Raw genomic sequence first — 22782 nt, forward strand, 5'->3', positions numbered from 1 at the left:
ATTTGTTAGCGCTATAAAAATTAGCACAGAACAGCTTTCCGAATTGAAATTAACGCATTATTGGCATAATTATGATGTTTGCAAAAGACTGCATTTTTACAAAAATTGCCGGCTTTTATACCTTTTTTCTGGGTCTTAGTATTAGTCAGAAGCTTAAAACACAATGAAGGAATCATTTCCGACCCTATAAATCAAATATTTTATTGTTCAGAATGAACAACTGAATCGATTTAGCCATGTCTAGTGGCAAAACAAATGTTTGCATTTTTTTCCGAAATTTAAAAAAAACATAAGGGGTTACATCATTAAAATTTGCTAAATTCGACCAAAAATTGAATTTTTTAAATTTCAAAACGCAGTATGCAGATTTGTTAGCGCTATAAAAATTAGCACAGAACAGCTTTCCGAATTGAAATTAATGCATTATTGGCATAATTATGATGTTTGCAAAAGACTGCATTTTTACAAAAATTGCCGGCTTTTATACCTTTTTGCTGGGTCTTAGTATTAATCAGAAGCTTAAAACACAATGAAGGAATCATTTCCGATCCTATAAATCATATATATTATTGTTCAGAATGAACAGCTGAATCGATCTAGCCATGTCTAGTGGCCAAATAAATGTTTGCATTATTTCCGAAATTTGAAAAAAACATAAGGGGTTACATCATTAAAATTTGCTAAATTCTACCAACAATTGAATTTTTTAAATTGTCTAGTGGCAAAATAAATGTTTGCATTTTTTTCCGAAATTTGAAAAAAAAACATAAGGGGTTACATCATTAAAATTTGCTAAATTCGACCAAAAATTAAATTTTTTTTAATTTCAAAACGCGGTATGCAGATTTGTTAGCGCTATAAAGACTAACACATAATTTTAGTCAGAATCTTTTAACAGCATCAACAAACGCAGTATGCAGATTTGTTAGTACTTTTAAACTAACACAGAACAGCTTTTCGATTTGAAATTAATGCATTTTTGGCTTAATTATGTTGTTTGATAAACTTTGAATTTTAGTAAAAATTGCCTGTTTTTATTTCTTTTTGCAGAGTATTAGTAACAATAGTGGACAGTCACTTAAAGTACCGTCATTTTTGATCACAAATTTTTAGGGATTTCTTTCAGAGGTCCTTGTTTATCAAGCAAATCTATGTCAGCACCAGAAATGATTTAATTGAATGCAAACTTTTGCAGCGAATGACAGCTGCTGGGAGCGCCATCGAAACTCATTTGGCGGCCATTATCCGGAAGTTTACAGCCGGAAAATGGCACAAAAGACGCAATTTTCGACTGGGCCTGTCTATTGTCTGGCTGTGTGTTTGCGATGCACAGATTTATAGTCTCCTCGTAAATCGCTTCTGGGACCAAGAGACGGATCCCTGCGAGAACTTGGAGCGCAGTTGGTTCTGGTCCTCGCCCACCTGGGCGGGATTTCATGGTTTTATGACAACGTTCTCTGGCGGGCATTTAAATCTTGGGCGTGGGCTCAATGGCTCTTCATAAAATACATTTTAATTTTCGCACAACTTTAATCCCACACATACACTCGCACACATTTTATTTAAAGGTAGCAATGGAGCGTAAACAAATTGTGGGTTATATTAAGAATTATGTCAATGGAAACGCCGTTGGTCGTGCCATTTATTTATTCTTTTCAGTACGCAATCTGTCATTCCCTTGGCTCTACCTCAAATATTGAATTGAACTCGAGTCCACATGACCTCACATCAATTCACTTTCCCGCACACAAAGTGCTTTCAACTTTTATTCAATAAAATTAATGCGAAATACCAAAATATTTTTTGGCTTAAGCATTAAATTTAAAGTTCGACAGCTTCCCGGAAATGTTGCTTTACTATTCGAATAATTTTTGTTGCCAAAGTCCTAATACGCAAAACTCGTGGCAAAAGTATCTCATTTATTTATTGGACGGAGTGGGTTACTCTCTCTTCTTCAGTTTAGATCAAGCGCCCGTGCAAGCATTTTTGAAACTCGGTCAATCGTCTGGGTGGGAAATTCTTGCCACGCCCCTTTGCCAGCACAGTCGTCCGCCCACCCGTGGCCAGTCGAATGGATTTTGAATGCGAAATGGCTGAGCAACAATCTCCCGGGCTCTCTTAAATGTCAACCCGCAATTGAGCGGGAAGAGTTTTTTGCCAGTGACAGCAAGGCAAGATAAACAGAAACCCTGCCGCTTGGTTAAGCTGTTTGCACTTGGAGAAAGTATCATAGATTTGTGATTTAAAACATACTGAACTTATTCAAGATCTTGGGAATTTTTGTATTCATGTATAAATCAATATCCAGATTTCATAAATCGGACTCAAAGGAACTTACCTGCTTTTAACTAACATTGGTTTAAATAAATACATACATAATTTACTTCCTATCTTTTCAGTTACTAGAAAGAAAATATCCTCTTAAAATAAATGGTAAGCAGGATTTTACTACATTCTTTGTTCGAGTTACAGAGAAAAATCACAGTTGAATATTTTTGGAAAATAACACCAAATGAGTTTTGAATAAATTCAATTAGTTACCAAGAAATGCATATGTAAGACCCTTTCATGGAAATGATGTCTGGCGGATTTTCTGTGTAACTGCTATATGCTGGCTACCGTTTACCAGGATGGCATTAAACAGTTGCATGCCACTCAACGTGGCCGTATCGCTTTCGCGAGTTTTTGTCGCAGTTTTTGGCAAAAAACGAAAAATTACGCAACGAGGCCCACTTTTCACTTTCCACTTTTGCATTTTCCGCTTACACCGACCATCCGTTCGCCCCGGTGATTGTGATTCTGGTTCGATGTGCAGTTAAGCAAAGTTCTCTTCTGGCAACTGTTGTTGCCGGGGCAATGGCAGTGGCACAAAAAAATGCGCCACTCTCAAAGTTGGCAGTTGCGGGTTTTTGTGTTTTTCGTCGGCGGAAGCATGACAAGCCTGCAAGTATGCTACGCTTTTTGCGCCACAATGAGCGGAGCAGCCAGTGAGCAGAGCCCGCGGCTGGGATCTCAAGTGGGTCGTACTTGGCCGGATGCCGGCCCCCAAATGAAGTTGTTGCCAAGTCGGCAAATGCAGAGCGACTGTTTCGGTGGCCATGGGAAACGACTGTTAATAAGTTTTGGCCATAAATCAATTGCCAGGCCGACGAAAGTTGGCAATTATGCACAGTTTATCAAAGTTTGCCGAAGCGCATTCGTGTAATTTGTAATTTCTGTATAATAATCAGTAGTTTTTGCCATATTTTTACTACTTATGGTGATGATGGACTAATGACTAGGTTCTTGTTTGCAGCGTATTAATGTTGCAAAACATTATTTATATAAACAGAGGCCTATTCCGATTCATATTTAAGTGTAATTCTTCTACTGTTTTCCTTTTAGACAGGTGCTTTACCAGCAATAAAATGCCTCGCTGAACTCTCTTGGAAAATTCCTTGCGGTCATAATTTATATAAGCACCTCTAATTGCACAAGAGTCTGCGTTGATGTACTGATTGAAAAAATCTCCGTCCCTCTGGCTCTGCCCACACCTGCCAGTGGCCAATGACGCAAATCACCACTGAGTGTCTGGCAGGACCGCCTGGAAACGCCACCGAGAGTCCGGATAGGCGCAACAGTGAATTGGTAAACTTATCACGCAATTAGAGGCCCTCACACCTGGCCGTAATTTATGGCCGAGCCCAGGAAAGTAGGCAACACAAAAATTAAAAGCGCACCGAAAGAAAAGAGCGCGAAGGATGTTATGCATGGCGGCCATGGTGGTGAAACTTGAAAAATTATGTGTACGTTTCCCAACATCGAAGTAACAAAAGGCAGCCTTTCTCCACTGTTTGTTTCGGGTCTCGCCACAGGGAACTTCAGACTTCCGCAGCCGCCAATACAACAACAGGCCAGAAGCCGGGTAAGATTAATGCGTTACAATAAAAGATGATTTGTTTTTCGGGCCTGCCTGTTAACAATATGCCCAGGGCAGGGTGAAGAGTCAACAACTGGCGTTGAAAAGCCAAGCGTCGCATTTCCCAGGTGTCCTGCTCCAGGTGTACCCTCAGGCACAACACTGCGTATACGTGTTCTTTGGCTCTCTGAGCTGCATGCAAATTGGCTTGCTTGTGGTTTCGATGATTGGTGTTTAGGCCGTTTGAGCGACGCAGCCAGTAAGCCCGGCCCGGTCCCACATAAGGCCGGAACGAAATTGAGCCATTCTGTGCGAACGAGCTGGGCAAATATGGCAATAAATAACCCGGCACCGAAAGTGGATCTTGAGCTGCCAGCGCGCCGCCGTCTTAGATGACACTTATAGGCTTTGCTCGACGTCGTTGGGCTTATTACCTCAAAGGGGAATCAAGTGGCGTTTCACTCATCTTCAAATACAGCAGCCTGGCTGTATTAGATTTCAAATAGGTGGGGGATTAGGTTGGGGTTTTCGAAAGTATGTGCTTCCAGCCAAAAAGAAAATATAAAGAAAACATGTATCCCTTTACCAATTTTGGTTGGTTTAAAGCTGAAAGGTAAAGGGATAATTTAACTGGGAACTCGTGCAGAAAATGAGAACTCGAAATATATAAGCTTAAAATATATAAAGATTAAATATACGGGTATATTAAAAATAAATGATAAATCACACCTAAAGCATCTATTATTTAAAAGGGAAGTTACGTAGTCAATTCTCATATTTATGCAGGACTTAAAGATATCTGGACTCAAATCGAATTCCCTTACTTATTCATCAAAGACCTGAGACTTATATTTATAGGGTTTCAGCAAATTAGAAATAAAATTGCTTCAATTTATAAGCACTTATGCCACGTCACAGTTTTGTCAACTACTACTGAGGAGAGCAAAAGGTCCACTTCTGATGCGTAGAAAAAGGATTCCCTTTGGGGAGATTGTACGGATGCTCCTCTATATTTTCTTTTCTGATGACTCATCGAAATTATGGGCGGGCAGCCCGAGCTGTCAACAGGTTGGTCTCCACGCGCGGCCCAACTCAAGACGGATGACGAAATCGGGGACTGAATGAGGCCTCGAGTTTGGGCATTTGCGTCATCATTGGGTGTGGGAAAAGGGCGTGGGCGGCAGTGTCCGTAATAATCTGCAGTGCTCTGGAATTGTGAGTCCCCAGGAATCGAGTAAACAGATAAAACGGTCTGGCCTCCGTCGATGTCTGCCTTGTGTCGCGGCAGACATTTATGCAAATGGGCATCTTCGCTCTATGAATAGCGCAGAGACACAGCATTTTCTGAGGACAATACATTCAATTACCAAGGACTGCGCCAAGATGAACAGCCGCAGCCGCAGCCTTGGTTCCTTGTTTGCTCTTCCCGCCGGCTGTCAAAGGCATAAATAACTTTTGTCCTGCTGCTGCACTGAGATTGCGGCTGCTCAAAGTCCTTGCTGTTAACACCAATTACATGACACAACACGACAGGATGGAGGTGGAGCAGGGAACAGAAGGCGGGTACAGATTCCCCCCAAGAAATCGGGTAGCCAAACCAGCCCTATGCCTGCCAGCAAGTTTCAACTCAATTTATGAAAACTCCAACCCTAGAGAAGGACCCATTTTCGCCTCCTTGACGTCAATGGTCTATGCGTAAATTGCACGCCAAGGAACGAAATCTTGGGCTGATAAGGGATCAGGCGAATAAACTGGAGCAAATTGATGCCAGACCAACTGGCGGCAGACAGCCGATAAGTCGCCTAATGTTGGCCTGCAGTATTTATGGCATATTCGAAGGCTTTCCATCGGGATCCAGGCTTAGTACTTGAAGTCTGTTAAGTTGCCCGACATTGGATGGGATTTTTCGGGTGGTATTACACCCCATCGATTGCTATTAAGAATCTTGTTCTCGTTCAATGTTCTATAAGAAAGATGTACCTATAGTCAATCCTTTTTGCTGATTAATAAATAAACACGATTAAAAAAAAGTCCTTAAAGATTGGTATTTATATTTATGTATCAATAGGAACAAAACTATTTTGTATAAAATATAATATGATTTTAATCCAAAAACACAAAGCAAATACCTTAAAGTCAATCCGCAACCGGACCCAACAACCCGAGGAAAATCCTATAGATTTCCACTCATGTTACGAAGCCTGTTTTCCGTTTCTGGTTTACTGGGAGCCCCAGGCGCCGACTGTGCTCGTAAATGCTTTGGTCATTAGCCATGGCGTGAAAACCAATAAACGCGACGGGCCCATCCTATTGAGGAAAAGCCAAAGCAAAACGAACCGCAAAAAGACAAGCTCGCAAAAATTGCAATCAAATCAAAAACTACAAAACAAAAGCAAAATGCCTTTATGATATGGCCATAAAAGCAGACCAGGCTGTCCCAACAATGGGCCAATTTGCGGCGCCCAATAAAAATAATAAAAATATTGCAACTTTTATTAAAGCCAACCATTTTGGCCACACACTTCTGTGTAAGCTCTTTAGTCACTTGTTTGTCTGTTTACGTTTTGCCCTCTGGCATTCTTTTTTTCTGCTGTGGCACGTTTATGAGTTATTATCGGGACAGTGAGTGCCGTTCAATGTGCTTGTGGTTTGATGTCCGGCGCCACGCCCACTCCTCCACTACCCAGCATAGCTAACATTGCCGAGCGGAGAGGCTTTAATAACAAACCCTTGATTTATCGTGCCTTTAATGTGGTTTTTGTCTCGTTGTCTGTCTGCCGGGTGCGTTTCTCGCCGCCTCGTATTATTATTGTTATTGATGATTGGAACCCACTCCCGCTATCCCTGTGGTCAGTTGGTTGTGACAGGTGTAAAGGCATTTCAAAGCGTTGATGGGCACAGAGTCCCGCTGGTGGGCTTCATAAATCTTTCGTTCGGGGGCTGTCAACCAAAAATGTGGGATTATTATTAAACGTAATCCAATATCCCTTCCTTATAGCATTTCGTTGGACTTTATATTGCGAGAAACTTTTTAATATATTCAATAATTCGAAAAGCAATCCAGTTCTTTGCCCTAATGTAATGACCACCCAAACTGTTTTTCCAATGAATTTCCCTCGTAAATGTGTAATCCACATATTAAATATGAAAGCTTCCTGCCATTTAATTCAGTTGTCGGCCATGCTTTTCACACTTCAGAGCGCCTGCATTCGTATAACTTTGCACATCGCACATACGCCCCATTGCCCATTACGCATTCGCCCAGTGGTAATCATTTCTGTAAACTGTTTTCGATCCCCGCCTCCTTGCGGTCATCCCGACATCCCCACATGGCCATCATTCCAAGCACGTATGTAGGAGGAAAAAGACCTTTTCGTCCCTTGTGCTGGGCCCAGGCCCGTTGCCATTCAGGGAGCGGGATACAAATGGCCGAGCGAGCGAAAACTTGACTTGACTCGTCTGTCAGGCGGCAAAAACAAATGGAAGAGCGTCAAAGCCGCAGAGAAACTATTTATATGCTGCCCCAGGCGGTGGATTTCGATGTGTAAATGCGGAGTCACCGATGGTTGGACGGATAGATGGATGGATGGATCGCGTTTATGGGAAGCATATTCCGGCGCATTGTCTGCATCTGTGGTGCGTCTTCGCCTTGATTAATCGACAGGCGGCCATTGGATTTTTGCAGTGCTGGCAAAACAGGAATCTCAGTCAAGTGAGCCGGCATAATTCCACGTGGCCATTGCGTTCCTAAGTTTCCTCCTCTAATTGGCAGAAACTTTCTTGTGGAAACTAGCAGCACCCACACACGCGTACGCATCATCAGTATCTCAGCTGGGAGACGCACGGATGGGCAAAGCAAATCCCTCCCACCTCGGATACCTCCGTGGCTCCGGCTCCTCCTTTGAGTAATGTTGTTGCTTGTGTTGCTAAATGCCAACGATGACGACGAGGGAAGCAGAGGCAGGAACAGGAGCAGGAGGAGGAGCAGGGGCAGAGGCATGGGAATGCGTCACAGGACGATGATGATGATAATGGCCTCGTTGCCATTACTTTGTTTAGCTGCCTGCTGGCGTAGCTTCTCCTTGGTTGTGTGGCTGTTGTTGCTTCCAGCTTGTTGGCTTAATTGATTTAGTTGAAGCTGCACAGAGTTTAATAGTTCCCCATCATTTATGTGGCAACCGAGCACACTCTGCTTGGCGCCCAAACAGCCACAGCCACAGCCACAGAGAGCCGTCTGCCCCGGGTTCACTTTATTTGGCGGGGCCATTTAATTTTCTCCAGCACTGTGCTACACATTTCAACGCGCTGACAGGGCAAACCGGTTGTGGGACATCTACTACTCCCATCACATGCAATCCAGCCGGGCTATTGAGTCAACGACAACTGAGACCAATAGTCAACCTCCCTCCGGAGATCGTATTGCCAACTGACGCCTCACAGCCATGAATGGCGTTTTATCTAATCCGCGGCAAAACAGAGCGCCACGGATCGACGCCGCCAGTTGGTGCATTTAAAAAAACATTTTAATTATTTATGAGCAGATTAGGCATTAAGAAATTTCAAGAATCTGGTCTGGATGTTGGATTCAGGGAGACAGAGTCGATTCAATGGCATAACCGACTCATTGGATGCTCTAAAAAGACTTTGGGGGGACTTTTGGAAACTAAAAGCTAGTAGTAAATCAATATAAAAATGAATAAAAATGTGTTAAATATTAATAAAAAGTTGAAACTTAATATAGAATGTTAAATTAAAACGGTGTATTGAAATGAACTCCTATTTTAATTTAATTAAATTCCGGAATATGATTATGTAGGTTTTTTTCCTTGGCATTCCTATTTTGGTATAACTAACTTATTTAGCAATACATACCTATTCATATACTCATTTTATTTATAGCACTGCTATAAAGTCATCCAATTATCTTGTAAGTGATATTGATTAATAATAAATAATTGATTTAATTGTTCTTTATCAAATCACGAAGTAACATTAATGGTGTTTCAATGTTTTCAAATTGCTAACACCACCCTTGGACCTTCTTCTGCGAAGTGAAACCTTGACTGACAAGAACTCCATTTATGGATTCATGTAGGACAGACTGGGCCGTATCAATCAAGAGGCCAAGATCAGGTGTAATTCTAACTGCGTCTTTGGCCGGCTGCTCGGACCTCTGGTGCACATTACACACATTAACACGATCATTGTCTCTCGCAATTGCTGTTGCCGCAATTAGCGTTGGTAGCACTTGATTTATGCAGCTGCCATGCAAAGTGGCAGCAGCTCCCAAGTATAGACAATGCCGCCGATCACTATTAATCAGCGCTCTCGCACTCCTCGCAGTATAAAAGCCGGGCTAGGGCATTGCCAACCAAGTCAGTCCCGCTGTGGATGCAGTCGAGCACGGACTTGAAGGGATTACCTACTCTCTAGGATGCGAACAACAGTGGTAAGTGAGTCCGGACGGAGATTGGATTGGAAGATGCCTCATTTGGATGTTAAACCAACAGTTTCTCTTGCTGGGCCTACTGGCCATCGGTTACTGGGAGCAGGGAGCTGGTCATGTGGTGCCTCTACCATTACCAGCAAGTGGCACCTATCTGCTGTCTCCCCCGAGCACAGTGATCCTCCTTGTGCAGCCTCCACCCCCGGAAGATGATGGATCCTACAAGCCGCCTTCGAGCGCCGAAGATGGCTTGTGGAAGCCTCAGCCTGGCCTGGAGGGCGAATATTCCGAGCCTGACCTAAGCCAGAGTGGCAATGGAAGCGTCACCGGTGTCGCAGAAACTTCCCTGAGCACCGTTAGCTCTGGATCGGCGGTTGCCCAAGGTGCAGAAGCTGCTCCCGCCGAAGGTGGCGGTGCTGGAGGTGCCGGACAGGCGGGTCAAGCGGGTGGCATTCTTGGCGGAGCTGGAGGTAGTGGTGGAGGAGGAGGCGGTGGCAGCGCCGGCGGCGGAGGTGGCGGTGGCGGCGGCGGAGGCGGTGGAACGGCCACATCCGGTCAGAGTGGCGACAACGGACAGCCGGGTGCACCGAGTCCAGCGGGAGCCCAGCCCGATGGAGAGGATGGTGCTGATGGCGCCGATGGACCCGACGGCCCCGATGGCTCAAAGGGTGGAAAGGGTGGCAAGGGCGGCAAAGGAGCGCGCAATGGAGCCGGCGGAGGAGGTGGAGCCGGAGGAGCAGCGCCCCAGCCAGCGCCGGCAGCGATTCCAGTCCAGGCCGTGTTGGTGCCTGCTCCAGTCTGGGCCGATCCGGAGCTGAACGTGGTGTAAGTCTTTAGTTTGTTCGTAAACAGTTACTTTGCTCACGCATTAGGTTTTTATTTCCAGTCATGTTGCGTAGATGGAGGTCGACCTTGTGCCATTTGTGTTAACCCCTACCGGAAGCCAATTGAGTTCCCCTTAGTCTTAACGCTAGTCAATGTTTTCGGAGCTCTTACTTACCCTAAGCTAAGGCAAGCGAATATTAAAGTTCGATTACAAACCATCTAATGGCTTCAATTGTTTCACATGTCACCAGCAGGGCAATAAGGTCACGGGTCACGGGTCAGTTTTCATAATGGAAATGGGACAGGTTTCTAAATTTGAACTGAATGAATATTAAAACAACATCAGCATCTGCCAATTACAGGTCGTGTTGTGCAAAAGCTTTGACAGCAGCTTTCAGATGTCGGGTTTTGGCTTAGAAACCCCGCATAAATTATGCCCGAAAGTAGGCAGTTCCATTTACATATGCTTTTTCCTAGCCGTGTTTGCAGGGGAAAATGCTAATTGCACCGTCAATCAGTTGATGTTAATTTTGAAAATGGAAAAACATCCGAATTTCCCGGGGCCAAAATGCAAATATCCAAATTGATACTCTGCGTCGTGTGTGGGCTGCATTTCTGAATACTTAGGCGGGGAAAAGGTCAAGTGAATTCCACATAAGGCAACTTTGTGGCCTTTCCGGCTACCTTCTAATCATTTTTTCTATAGATTTCCCTCAGTTGTCTTTATGGCTTGGAGTTCCGTGTCATTCGGTCAATTTTCCCCCGCTCTTGTACGCTCAGAAGGGCTTCTTATTCCTTTTGTTTCCCCGTTTAGCACATTTTGTGGGAACCGTTTGCAATCGAATTTTCCGCTTTTCACTATCTGGTGTGCAACAATAAGTCTGCATTTTCCGTGTGTGCTTCCACTATTTGAAATGGAGCAGAGAGGAGAGGAGAGTTTTCTTTGAAATCGCATCAAAGTGGATGAGTCCTTGGTGCAGCCGTGACAAAGTATCTGAAAGTACTTATCCCTGGCTTCGTTATTCGCGGACTAAAGTGGATTGCTAAGAAAAAGAATGATCAATGTAAGAGAAAGCCAAAAACAAGGTTACTGAACTCAAAGTATTTACCAAAATTTAAGCATTGAGAGGAGGAAAAAAAATTTAGAGAAATGTTAAGAATTTAATAGATACATCCTTACGGCATATTTTGTTGGTCAACTTTCTTTTACTCACCCCATTAAAGATAAAGCTATTAACTCTGTAATTATTTTAAATATCTGGAACCACTTTTCATTATTCATTATTTAATTATTGTTCACCTAAAAATCAATAAAATAGTACTACCATTTGAAACTCAAGCTCATCGATTATAAAAAATATACAGGGAAGAATATCTACGGCTTTGATTTAGGTTAGTTTATTTATCAATTCTTTAGAATTCTTTGATGCTTCATAACTAATATTATATTTTACGAAATATCAATTTTATTTTTATCATGAATATCTTAGATACATAATCTATAATTAGTGTTCCATGTCGTTCTTAGCAATTCTTGCTTGTCTTGAGTATTGGTACCTCTCACAGCCAGACTGCAACATATACTTTGTTTTAATAACAATTACCAATATATTTCGACACTCCTGGTATTGCAACATGTATTCAAATCAGATCAATTAGGCCATAAATTAACGCCTCAACCATAAATTAAATTGATGCAAAACATAAAAGCCATTTGACCAAAAATATGCAAAATGCACCTCTTGCAACGCCCACAATAAAAATAAATAAAACCATAACGAAAATAAAGACAACAGCTTGACTAGAGCGATGCCAGAATGCTGGGCCCCAAATCGCTTATGGATTGTGTTCGCTTAAGGCTTGTTTGTTCAACGGCTCCATGGTGCTGCCAAGTCTGGGCCCTGGGCCCTGGGCGGAGGGCCAAATGCCACACAACTGGCCACAGTTCTGGCCAAAACCGCAACGGCCTGGGATGGAGTTGCCCAACAGCCTGGCATGCAAAATGAATGAAATTCTTCGATTCGAATGAAATTTTGAAAGCTCGGAATGAGAAGTGAGTGCAAATCAGTGCACTTGCGGCACTTGCAACAATAATGTTTGGCCAAAATTAGTTGAGTCCGGGTATGCGGCATGCTGCTGCTGCAATGAATGCGGCCGTTGCACATTCACTTTTGGCAGTACCAGACCACGCCCCAGCACTGGTGGTCAGTGGGTATTGACCAGGCCACCGCTACCGTTTTGCTGGGTGCCAAATATTCTTAACCACGGTTAGACAATCGCATGCCGGATAAATCTGACAATTTCGGCTTTTATGCACTGCACTGGCGTGTAATTAAATTAACAGCCGGGTCAGTAACCGAAGCGAAGCCATCGGCCACTCGAGTACCACCTGCCCCCAAGGTCGAATTCGATTCTGGACTGGTTTTTGATCACCTTCATAGAGGGTATTGCAATTTTTTAAAGTCGTTTGTAAAGTTAATCATTTTCTACTCCCATTTATTACAGAGATAATCTTCTATATAACTAATCAATGTGTTGACTTCTTAACAGTCAACAATTTGAGTATTTAAGAGGTTCCTTAAATGGGTATTGAAACTTCCAATCAGAATAAAATCATAAAATAAATAAATAAAAATATAAGATAAATACCAAATATATCAAGAAAAGTCCCTACAAGAGTACAATAAGCGTTGGCATGTTAGCCAGCGCTATCGTTTTAAAACTGATTCCAGAGTCACTGTTAGCAGACAATTGGCTGTAAATTGAAATGCCAATGCATGTTTAATTAAAAGGCAAGCTCCCAGTAACCCATCCCAAGCAATCCCGAAATTTACGATGCACTGAGAGGATGGGCGAGCCCATGACGTGGGAGAGGTTCCACCGACCTTTTTTTTGTGGAAAATTGTAAATAGCCATCGACACCGCCCAACTCGGTTCCCCTGTTTCGTGTCGAACGGTGAATGTGTGACCTTTGCGTGCCAGCCAAGGGTTGTTAATTTTTAATTAGTTGCTCGGCAATGGCAAGCCTTGCCGCCCGTTCTCAAGGCCGCCGATTGGGCCGAAAGGTTGCACTTGAATTTATGCCGACCCATTGCCCCCCTTTCGATAGGGACTTGACAAATATGAGGCAATCTATTTGGCCTAATTGTATGCCCCGAGCTCCATTCCGCCAATAGTTCGAGTCACCCGGAGTCGAGTGACACATTCCCCGACAAGACACACAATTTTGCAAGCGGCTGGGCAAAGAATACAATACTCATACCGCATTGATTGATTGTTTACTCGCTCTCTGTGTCATGCCACATGCAGCTATCCCACTGCCACCACCCACATGCCACCCGGGAATCCAATGCCCTCGCTGAAGGCAATCCCACATGGCATGGTGTGTGTGCTGTGTGTGAGCGAATGCAAATTTCAATCGTTGCATTGCAAATATTTATGTTCCTTTCAAACGCTTCCCCACTGTCAATGCAGCAGCCAATGTGGTGGTGGTGCTGGTGGTGGTGGTGGTGCTGGTGGTGTTGCTGACTCAGGGGGATGGTACTGGGAATATGTTCTGTGGTTGAGCTTGAAGGGGGCACCATGGGCCAGAGTTTGAGGGCCCTAAGGGCAGCAAAGCGAAATGGAATTTGCCAGTGACAGAGGCAAACCTCATAGCAGGATGCCTTTTAATTAATATGACAAAACAATAGGAATAACACAAAAATGCTTTTTGAAGATAAACAAGTGGACGGAACCCAGCATGGAGTGAAGCCAAAAACTTTAATTAAGAGGGACAAGGCCTTCCGCAAAAATTGGATAGTTGGGTTAAAATCTATTTACGGCCGCAGACTGCAATCAAAAAGCAATTGAGTTTGGCAATGTCTTTTCATGCATCGTGTAGATCAAATCTAATTCCGATTTTAGCCACGCCTTCTTCCACCGCTGCGCACCGATAAAACAAAGAATTTAATACGACGACCGAGTCACTAATCCCCTGCGATTAAGTAAACTGTTATAATTGTACGAGTTTAGTAGTCATTATATTAAGTTAGGCTCCCCTAACTACTCTTGAAATTACGGTGAATCATTAAAGAAACTTGTATATGTACATATAACTTAGATAGATACTATTTAAAAGTAAAAACAAGAAAGGCAGCAAACTTTGAGAAGCCGAAGTAGGTATACCCTAGAAGTTAGCCATAGGATTAAGTGTTCAAATGAAAAGTCAATTATAACTAACAACGATGCATTAATCTATATTTAGTGTTGGTCTTAAATATTTCAAAAATATTTGACATATAGTAATAATTTGCTTCTTGGCCTATCCTTACCACTAAGATAGTCGAATATATGTGTATTTTGGGTAAATCCGAGTTTTAAAAATATCATAACTAAGCCAAAAATTCATAAATTCCATTTGGATATCATTTCTGTGCTAGTTTTTATACGGTTAACAAATCTACATACTAAATTTTTTTTTAAATTTTGACAATTTTTCAAATTTTAACAATATATTTTTTTTACCGGACATAGCTAGATTGATTCATGTTTTGATGCTGATCAAGAATATATATGATTCATAGGGTCGGAAAGGACTCCTTCACTGCTTTGCAAGCTTCTAACTTAAATTATAAAAAATATAAAAATATGAGAGCATTGAGAATATCAGATAAATTGATGGGAATTACTTAAATAACCATAATTTTGGAACTGATAGTTAAGAGTAAGAAATAATACACTCTCAGAATAAACTGCTTCTGTGTTGTAATAGCTAATAAATCATGACAAATCACCCATTAAATATTTCACAACGCACCATTTTGTGATCAAATACATTTTTGCAGTTTATTTGTCTGTTTGCAGTTTCATATAAAATATAGATTCATATCTGTTCAGATACATAAAGATTACAACAGTTATTTACAACATACTCGTACAGCGTTTCTCAATCGAAGTAACAGATGAAAATTGGGGGGAAATTAAGAAGTTGGCAGCAGAAAAGAGGCAAGAGAAAGGCCAGTTACATGAAAAGGTGAGTAGATGTGTGCTCTGTGACTGGGATCCTCGAATGCCAATCGATCGAAACTTAGCGGGCAAGGAAGCTATTGTCCTTCCAACAGCTTCAATTTCCCGTGTGTGTAGTTGCTTCAGTTTTCCGTGCGGTGTGTGTAGAGAGTGAAAGATAGTTAGATATAGAATGGGGGGGACAGGGGGAGAGCAAAGTCGGAAATGCTGCTTCAAAGTCGCGCATGATTACGTATACGCCGCGATGGCTTCGGTAGTCGGTTAGGCATAAAAGTGTATAGAGATGCTAGTCGTCGATCGAAAATAAAACCTCCCTCCCTTTCCGTTCAGTTCCGATGCGTTGTCGCCTTAGTAGTGATCGTAGTGCGCATGGTACTGGCCGTCATCCTCGTGACCATGTCCGCCATAGTAACCTCCGTGTCCACCGGCACCACCATGACTGGCAGCGGCCAGGGCGTTCAGATGCGCGGCGCGGGCATGCTGCACCTCTGCGGGCTCCACGGGTACTCCGTTGTGGATCACCGGGATGTGGATGGGTCCCTTGTGCGCGTAACCGGCGGCGTAGCTATTGTGGCTGCTGTGACCCTGCTCCCAGCGTCCGTCATAGTGACCATCATCCCAGGATCCGTGGGATGCTCCGCTGTGCGCGGAAGCCTGAGAGACGGCAGCGTAGTGGGCGGCCTTGGCATGCTGCACCTCGGGAGTATCGACGGGAACTCCGTTATGGATCACGGGCACATGGTAACCACCGTGGGCAATAGGGGCAATGGCGTGGCCGGAACGGGCGGCAGCGTGGGCAGCGAAGTGCGCGGCCTTGGCGTGCTGCACCTCTGGGGTCTCAACGGGAGCACCATGGGCATGGGCCACATGACCCAGGGCCTTGGCGTGGGCGGCATAGTGCTCGGCCTTGGCGGCCTGCACATCGGGAGTATCAACGGGAACACCGCCATGTGTCAGCGGCACATGAGCAGCCTGTCCATAGGCCCAGCCTCCTCCGTAGATCGAGCGCTTGTACAGGTGATGACCACCAGCATTGTGGGCGGCAGCGGCATGGGCAGCGGCATGAGCGGCCTTAGCGTGCTGGACCTCAGGAGTATCAACGGGCACTCCTCCATGGGTTAGCACTGGGATGTGGATGGGTCCGTGGGCATGACCATGGGCGTAAGGCACATAGGCGCCATGAGAGTGAGCGGAGGCGTAAACGGGAGCGGCGTGAGCGTGAGGAGCCTGTGGCAGGTTGGTGCCCACGGCATTGAAGCCGTGGTGAGGATCGGCGGTGTAGGACACCGACTGCACGTGACCATGAGCATCCAGGTAGGAGTAGGAGCCATGCGTGGTGCCGTCATGGCCACGCGACTCGTGCTTCTGTGAGTTGGGATCGGCGTATCCGTAGGAGTAGGTGTGGCTGTGCGGGTCCAGGTGCTGGTACTGTGTGGACACAGCTCCGTGCCAAGAGGCGGACACCGTCGAGACCAGCAGAGCGGCGGCAATCAACTGCAAAAATATGATGATTACTTTAAGCTAATGTCCTTGAATCTTGTCTCCCTTTCTTAAGTGTATTCTATTCTTTACTTCAAAATTTAAATAACTTTAAAGCACTAGTTAGGAACGACTTTTCTACATTTATAAGATTAAATAAGACATAGTCCATGGCTTAGCTGGGTAATTAATGTTTCTGGCGCCAGTCTCTAATCACAGGTGTCACTCAATGGTCGCTGCTCTGGAGGCCTAATTGCAGACCTGGCTTTTTCTGCGCTTGCACCAACGTTTTTCCCCCGCTTTTCTTTCGCCACAGACAGTGGCACACTCATCTCTCCACTTTCCCCAAGACTCGCTTTCGAGCAAGTGCTCTGGAGCGCAACCGTTGAATCGATTCCGATTCCGAGACACAGATATTACCGCATGCGGGGCTATTATGTACCATATATTATGTGTCAGCGGGTGAGTGGGCCAGTTGGAGTAAGGAGAGGTGCGATGGGTGGAGTGGAAAAACGATTGAGTAAACTGTCGGACATGCAACATGTCAACGGCTTATCAACGGGATTTCGCACCGAATTTGACGTCGGCTGATGGTTTTCTGGGTGGTTTGCCTGGCTCTCGGCTCGGATGTGTGGCAGCGGTGGCACAGGTGGCATTTAATTTACCATGGAATTTAAATTAATCGAATTGGATTCGGAAAAACTATCCTAAATGGGTATTTCTCGTGGCCAACAAATCAATCATTTTGTGTACAAAATTCATATGATTGTTGTGAATAGTTGTTGAGAAATAGTTCTCTAAAACTTTTGCTTGCCATTCATTTTGTGGTAAAACATTTGAATAATTACTGTAAAGGATAAAAAAGCAATTTATATATTTCTATGATCTGGGTTTAAGGCAACGATTTGCCCAGAAAAACTGATAAAAGAATTTAAATTGATGAAGACTTCTTGTTTATCTTTATACATAAATAAAAACAGAAGGGAGAATTTTCTTATTTCCACTTGATTATTTTTAAATTGTATTAAAAAATAATTATCCTAAACAAGAAAATACTAGCTAGCACTTCAGAACATGATTTGCTTTTGCTTTGCTTGTTCTTCACTCCCCACACCTCTGGCTTATTTCCCGCCCCACATTTCTATATTTTAGTCCTCTGCTCGACGATATCCTTTTAGATCCTTGGTGGCATACTTACAAATGGCTTCATTTTTGTTTTAAATCACACGGTTGAGCTTCAAAAAGGAGTTCTGGGGGACACACTGGGGTTGGGTGGAAAACTAACTACACACGACACGGCACAGGCACTGGTCGCTGGACGCTGGTTGAACCTCCTAGAACCACGACTAGGACTGTTAACGAACTGTGCCGATTGCTGGCTGACTGCCCAAATATATACCGCCCGAGATCGGAGACGGAGACTGGAGCAGAGCAGCGCAGAGCAGAGACACGAGCCGCAACATTGGTAACACCAACAATGGCAACAACATTGGCCAGTAGCCAGCAAGAGCCAAAGTAAGAGCACGAGCAGAACAATGCGGGGCCGGGAGTAATCGAATTACAACGTTAATCGCGGCTCAAAGCGGGTTTTGGCCAAAGCCGAAGTGGATATCGGAGCCGCGGCCGAAGAATGTGTATCGATCGCGGGATTGGTAGGAGAGCGCGCAACATGTTGCCGGCGGTGCAGTGCGCAGCGGCAACATGTTGCCCGCGCTCGAGTTCCTCCGCTGCGTTTGTCACTCGCGGGAAGTGCCGCCGTGACCTTGCTTTCAACTCAATCACCTTAATGGCCCGATCGACACTTGGTCTATTCGGTGGTCTTTTAGTGGCGAAGTGAGATTTCCGCGCCGCAAAACAATTAGCACTCATTATTTGGGCCCCGAAAAAAAACAAAACAGGGAATGGGATTGTTATTGGCGCTGGGATTGTGCGCCGGGGGCGATGTTATCGCTGCTTGCCTTTCCAAAAACTGCCCAAGAGACCCGCCCCGATCAAATTAAAAAATTCTTAGCCGCCGCCACCGCCGCCGCCGTCATCGCCGCTTGCAACATGCCACAGTGCCCCAATGCCCCAACGGGGGCCATAACGAAATGTGAGCTGCAAAAGTGAGCAGAAAATATCGAAAAAGCTGGGCGTTTGCCTCTTTAATCATTGAACTGCATCGGAAAACGAAGCGAAAACTTTGCAAATTAAAAATAAAAACAAGAGCACGGCCCAAAATAAGCCAGCGGAAAACAAAAGACAGAAAAGTGGCATGGTTTTCTAGCTGGCCACTTTTGGCCACTGCCACTGCTGTTGTTGCCACATGTTGCAGCATTTCTTTGCAGTTCGCCAATCTTGATGTTGCACTCACACACACACTCATGCCGCCGCGCATTCGTTGTCTGCCGCAATATAGCATAATGAGTGCCTGCACTCTGACTGCATTCGATTATTTGCATTCGATAAGCGCCGACGGACGAGTGCCCCGACTGTGTTGCATGTGTTGCATGTGCTGCATGCAGCACGTACCACAGTACATCGAATGTTGACTGTTTAATGTGCTCTGTTGCATGGGGCACTGGTGTGTTGGTATTGGCCCCGGCGCACTTCCTACGTTTGTCTCGGCAACTTAATTTGTTCAGCTTCGCCCGCCGCCAATTTAATTTGAATAAACCAAATGCAAACTGCTCTTTTGAACTCGGCAATACACCCGCAAAAAAATAAACAGCTGTGATTGCTAAACTCTCTCTAAAGATCAATATTATTGTATGGTATATATATTACTTTTTTTAACAGAAGCTTGCAACGCAGTGAAGGAATCATTTCCGACCCTATAAATCACATATGTATGTATATTCTTGACGAGCGTCAAAGATTATAAACCCATGGCAATTAGGAAAATGTTCACATTCTTTATTTCGATATTTTGTATAAGAATTTTTAAAACAAATCAAAATTTAAAAAACTCATAAGTAAGCCAAAAGAGCATTCATTTTAATTTGGGAAGCTGTCCCATTAGTTAGTTAATTTTTATAACAATAATAAATCTACATACTCTATTTAAAATTTTAAAAATATCAACATTTTTGTCGAATTTTTACAATTTTAATGATGTAAATATATTATATATTATTATGAAATTTTAAAAGAAATGCAAAAATTTATTTTTCTTCTAGACATGGCTAGATTAACTCGCCTGTTCATTCCGATCTGGAATATATTGTAATGATTTATAGGGTCGGAAATGATTGCTTCATTGTGTTATAAGCTTCTGATTAAAACTACTAATAAAAACAGGCAGTTTTTACTAAAATCCAAAGTTTTTCAAACATCATAATTAAGCCAAGAAATGCATTAATTTCAAATCGTTGTTCTGTGTTAGTTTTAAAAGCACTAACAAATCTGCATACTGCGATTGTTGATGCTGTTAATAGATTCTGACTAAAATTATAATAACCTGAAAATTGGTATAAAAACAGGCAATTTTTTTAAGTAATCAGTGTTTTTCAAACATCATTGTTAAGCCAAAAAAGAATTAATTTCAATTCGGAAAGCGGTTCTGTGCTAAAATTATAATAACCTGCAAATTGGTATAAAAACAGGCAATTTTTTTAAGTAATCAGTGTTTTTCAAACATCATAGTTAGCCAAAAAAGAATTAATTTCAATTCGGAAAGCGGTTCTGTGCTAATTTTTATAGCGCTAACAAATCAGCATACTGCGTTTAGATATAACAAATTCAATTTTTGGTCCAAATTTTCACAATTTTAATGATGATTTTCAAAATTTTTTTTCCTTTTTTGAGATTGCTAGATTTACTCGCCTGTTCATGCTGAGCAAGAATATGTATAATATATAGGGTCGGAAATGACTCATTCACAGCGTAAAGAGCTTTCTGACTACCTACCTCTCTAAATTTATTCTTTCAAATGAAGATTTTAACACCCTTTAATATATTGCCTCAGTGTACTCATACGTGTGCGGGCGGCGATCGTTTTGGGGCGTGTTTGACATTTTTGCGGTATGCGCAACATTATAAATTATATTCCCGGTGCCACTTTTGTTTTCATTTTATTAGCTCGACCCACTGTCGACAGTTGTGGGCTGGATATCTTGCTGGCTTTCTGGCTTGCTGGCTGACTGGCTCAAGTGCAATCCACACATTTGCGAGTCGAGGTGCCCACCTTCAGCCAGTTCCAACCCAATCCGATCCAATCCAATCCAGCTCCATTTGCGCGCGTAATTATTGTCTTGGATTTCCATCTGCGCGCTGCATGGCGGGGTGTCGGGTATATAAATTCTGATTGGTATCTGGGTGAAAATTAACTAATTACACGGTAATAACACGTATTATGCAATCAGAATCAATTTATCTAAATGCATTTCTAATCTAATGCGGCAACCATCAGTGTATTTTAAAGTAGACGTGCTCGAGTATCAGGCAAAACTTAGAATTATGAGGTAAGTAGAAATGTCCTTTAATAGTCAGAAACTAAATAAAGTTACCAGTTAATGTATTCTCCCTGCTTAATGGCTGTCTAGTAAAGTTATTTCTTATGGCTGTAATCAATAGTTATGGGTTTCTTTTGCAATAACCATCAAACGAATATTACGCATACGCAACGATGACTCACTTTGCCTTCAGAATGTGCGGGAAATTGATTGAGAGTGCTTGCCATTTCTGGCTTACTCACTGTTTATGTAGCACGTTCCAATGCCAAACTGTCTTTCGGCAGGCTAACAAAAAAATGTTGAAAACAATTTCTGTATGCCGCTCAAGTGCCCCCACCCCAGAATGCTGTCTGTGCAAACTTGTAGATTTGTAGATACAAAGACACGTAGATACAGACAGGGAAAGGCTAACAATTGCAGGTCGCAAAGTGGGCGTAGGCTGGCCAGAACCTCCCTTTGCCGACTTTGCTGACTTTGGTACTTGTTGCTTTTGCGATACATACATAGTATGTATGCAAATTGGGCATGGATGCAAATCGGCATAGATGTTATTCGATAAATTGCCATGTTGATTTCAGCTCTTATTTAATTGCTGTTATTTACAGTTATTTATGGGTAGGAAAAAATATACTTGCATCTGCATAGAATTAACTGTGCGCGTGGGCAGGTGTTGGCTCTGCCATCGTTTATCTACCAATTCCATTGAAATATTTTCACATGGCTAAATCATGTTCAATTAATTGAACTAGCTGTTAAACAACATAATTAAGATGGAAGCCAGCAGGGAGCAGGGAGGCGATGGGGCGCTGACTGGGGTTGACCAGTTCCGACCGGGCTGGCCATTAGGCAAATGAACCATGGTCCGCTTCTAGTGGCAGCAATTATTTGTAATTAATATTTAAAATTCTGCCCGCAAGACAATAAAATTCTGCATGCCGTGACGCAACAGAAACTGGCTTGGCCAATTGCAATTGCATTCGGAATTAGCTTGGCAACACCATCATCGATGCCTTCTAGCCCGGTCACGCATCACTGATCCAAAAGACAGTGGGTTTAAGAAACAAAATTAATGTTTAATAACTTTATTTAAATATATAATTTATTTAATATAGTTATTTAAATATGGTTCTGAGAGATAGGGAGACAAGTTCTCTTAAAACGATTTTCCCTCCTAATGTATGTACATATAATCTCTCGATACAAATTGTCCCATTGTACCAATTTTGGCATTGAAATTCTTCAGGCAATTGGCTTGGCTATGACTGCCGGACAGCCGGTCTTTAGACGGTCTGCCCTGCTTTGCTCAGCGATGCAGTGAAGCGTGGAGTGACTTTTGGCCAGACGGATGCAATCAGCGAGCTCGCGGGTGTAACTGCCCTCTTGGGAATGGCCAATAGAAGGCAATCGCTTTTGTTAATTCCATTCTTTTGCCTGGTTTTTGTGTGTGTTTTTTGTTCTTACACAAATTGTTGCTTCAAATATTTGCGGTGAATTAAAAATGTTAATTGCTGGGCCAGCGAGAAGTAAGCATTTCCAGATTACAGGGTGTTAAGACAGCTTGAGTCCTTGGTTCTTTAGTTCTACCTCCTTGGTGAGTTTTATGCTTTCTAGGACGTTTTACAATATCACATATCATTTAATAATCATAAAACCATCAGTTTAGAGATCGAGTATCGTAATCATTAGATCTAACT

General features: G+C 43.1%; 2 protein-coding genes across 2 annotated transcripts; one reads left to right on the plus strand and one right to left on the minus strand.

The window, feature by feature from the left end:
* The first annotated feature begins 9271 nt into the window (after positions 1 to 9271).
* LOC110177178 (uncharacterized) lies at positions 9272 to 10387 on the plus strand. The gene is made up of 3 exons (XM_020943768.2): positions 9272 to 9347; positions 9409 to 10169; positions 10231 to 10387. The coding sequence occupies exons 1-3, from the start codon at positions 9333 to 9335 to the stop codon at positions 10241 to 10243; spliced, it is 789 nt and encodes a 262-aa protein (XP_020799427.2). The 5' UTR covers positions 9272 to 9332; the 3' UTR covers positions 10244 to 10387.
* A 4582-nt stretch (positions 10388 to 14969) lies between these two features.
* On the minus strand, positions 14970 to 18223 carry Cpr92F (cuticular protein 92F). The gene is made up of 2 exons (XM_020943766.2): positions 17854 to 18223; positions 14970 to 16670 (listed from the first exon to the last, which is right to left on the minus strand). Exons 1-2 carry the CDS (start codon positions 17863 to 17865, stop codon positions 15525 to 15527), a joined length of 1158 nt encoding a protein of 385 aa, XP_020799425.2. The 5' UTR covers positions 17866 to 18223; the 3' UTR covers positions 14970 to 15524.
* Positions 18224 to 22782: the final 4559 nt, after the last annotated feature.

Source organism: Drosophila serrata, unplaced genomic scaffold (genome assembly GCF_035046125.1).
Source record: "Drosophila serrata isolate PLE 108 unplaced genomic scaffold, ASM3504612v1 contig_156, whole genome shotgun sequence".
In the NCBI taxonomy this organism is placed as follows: Eukaryota; Metazoa; Arthropoda; class Insecta; order Diptera; family Drosophilidae; genus Drosophila; species Drosophila serrata.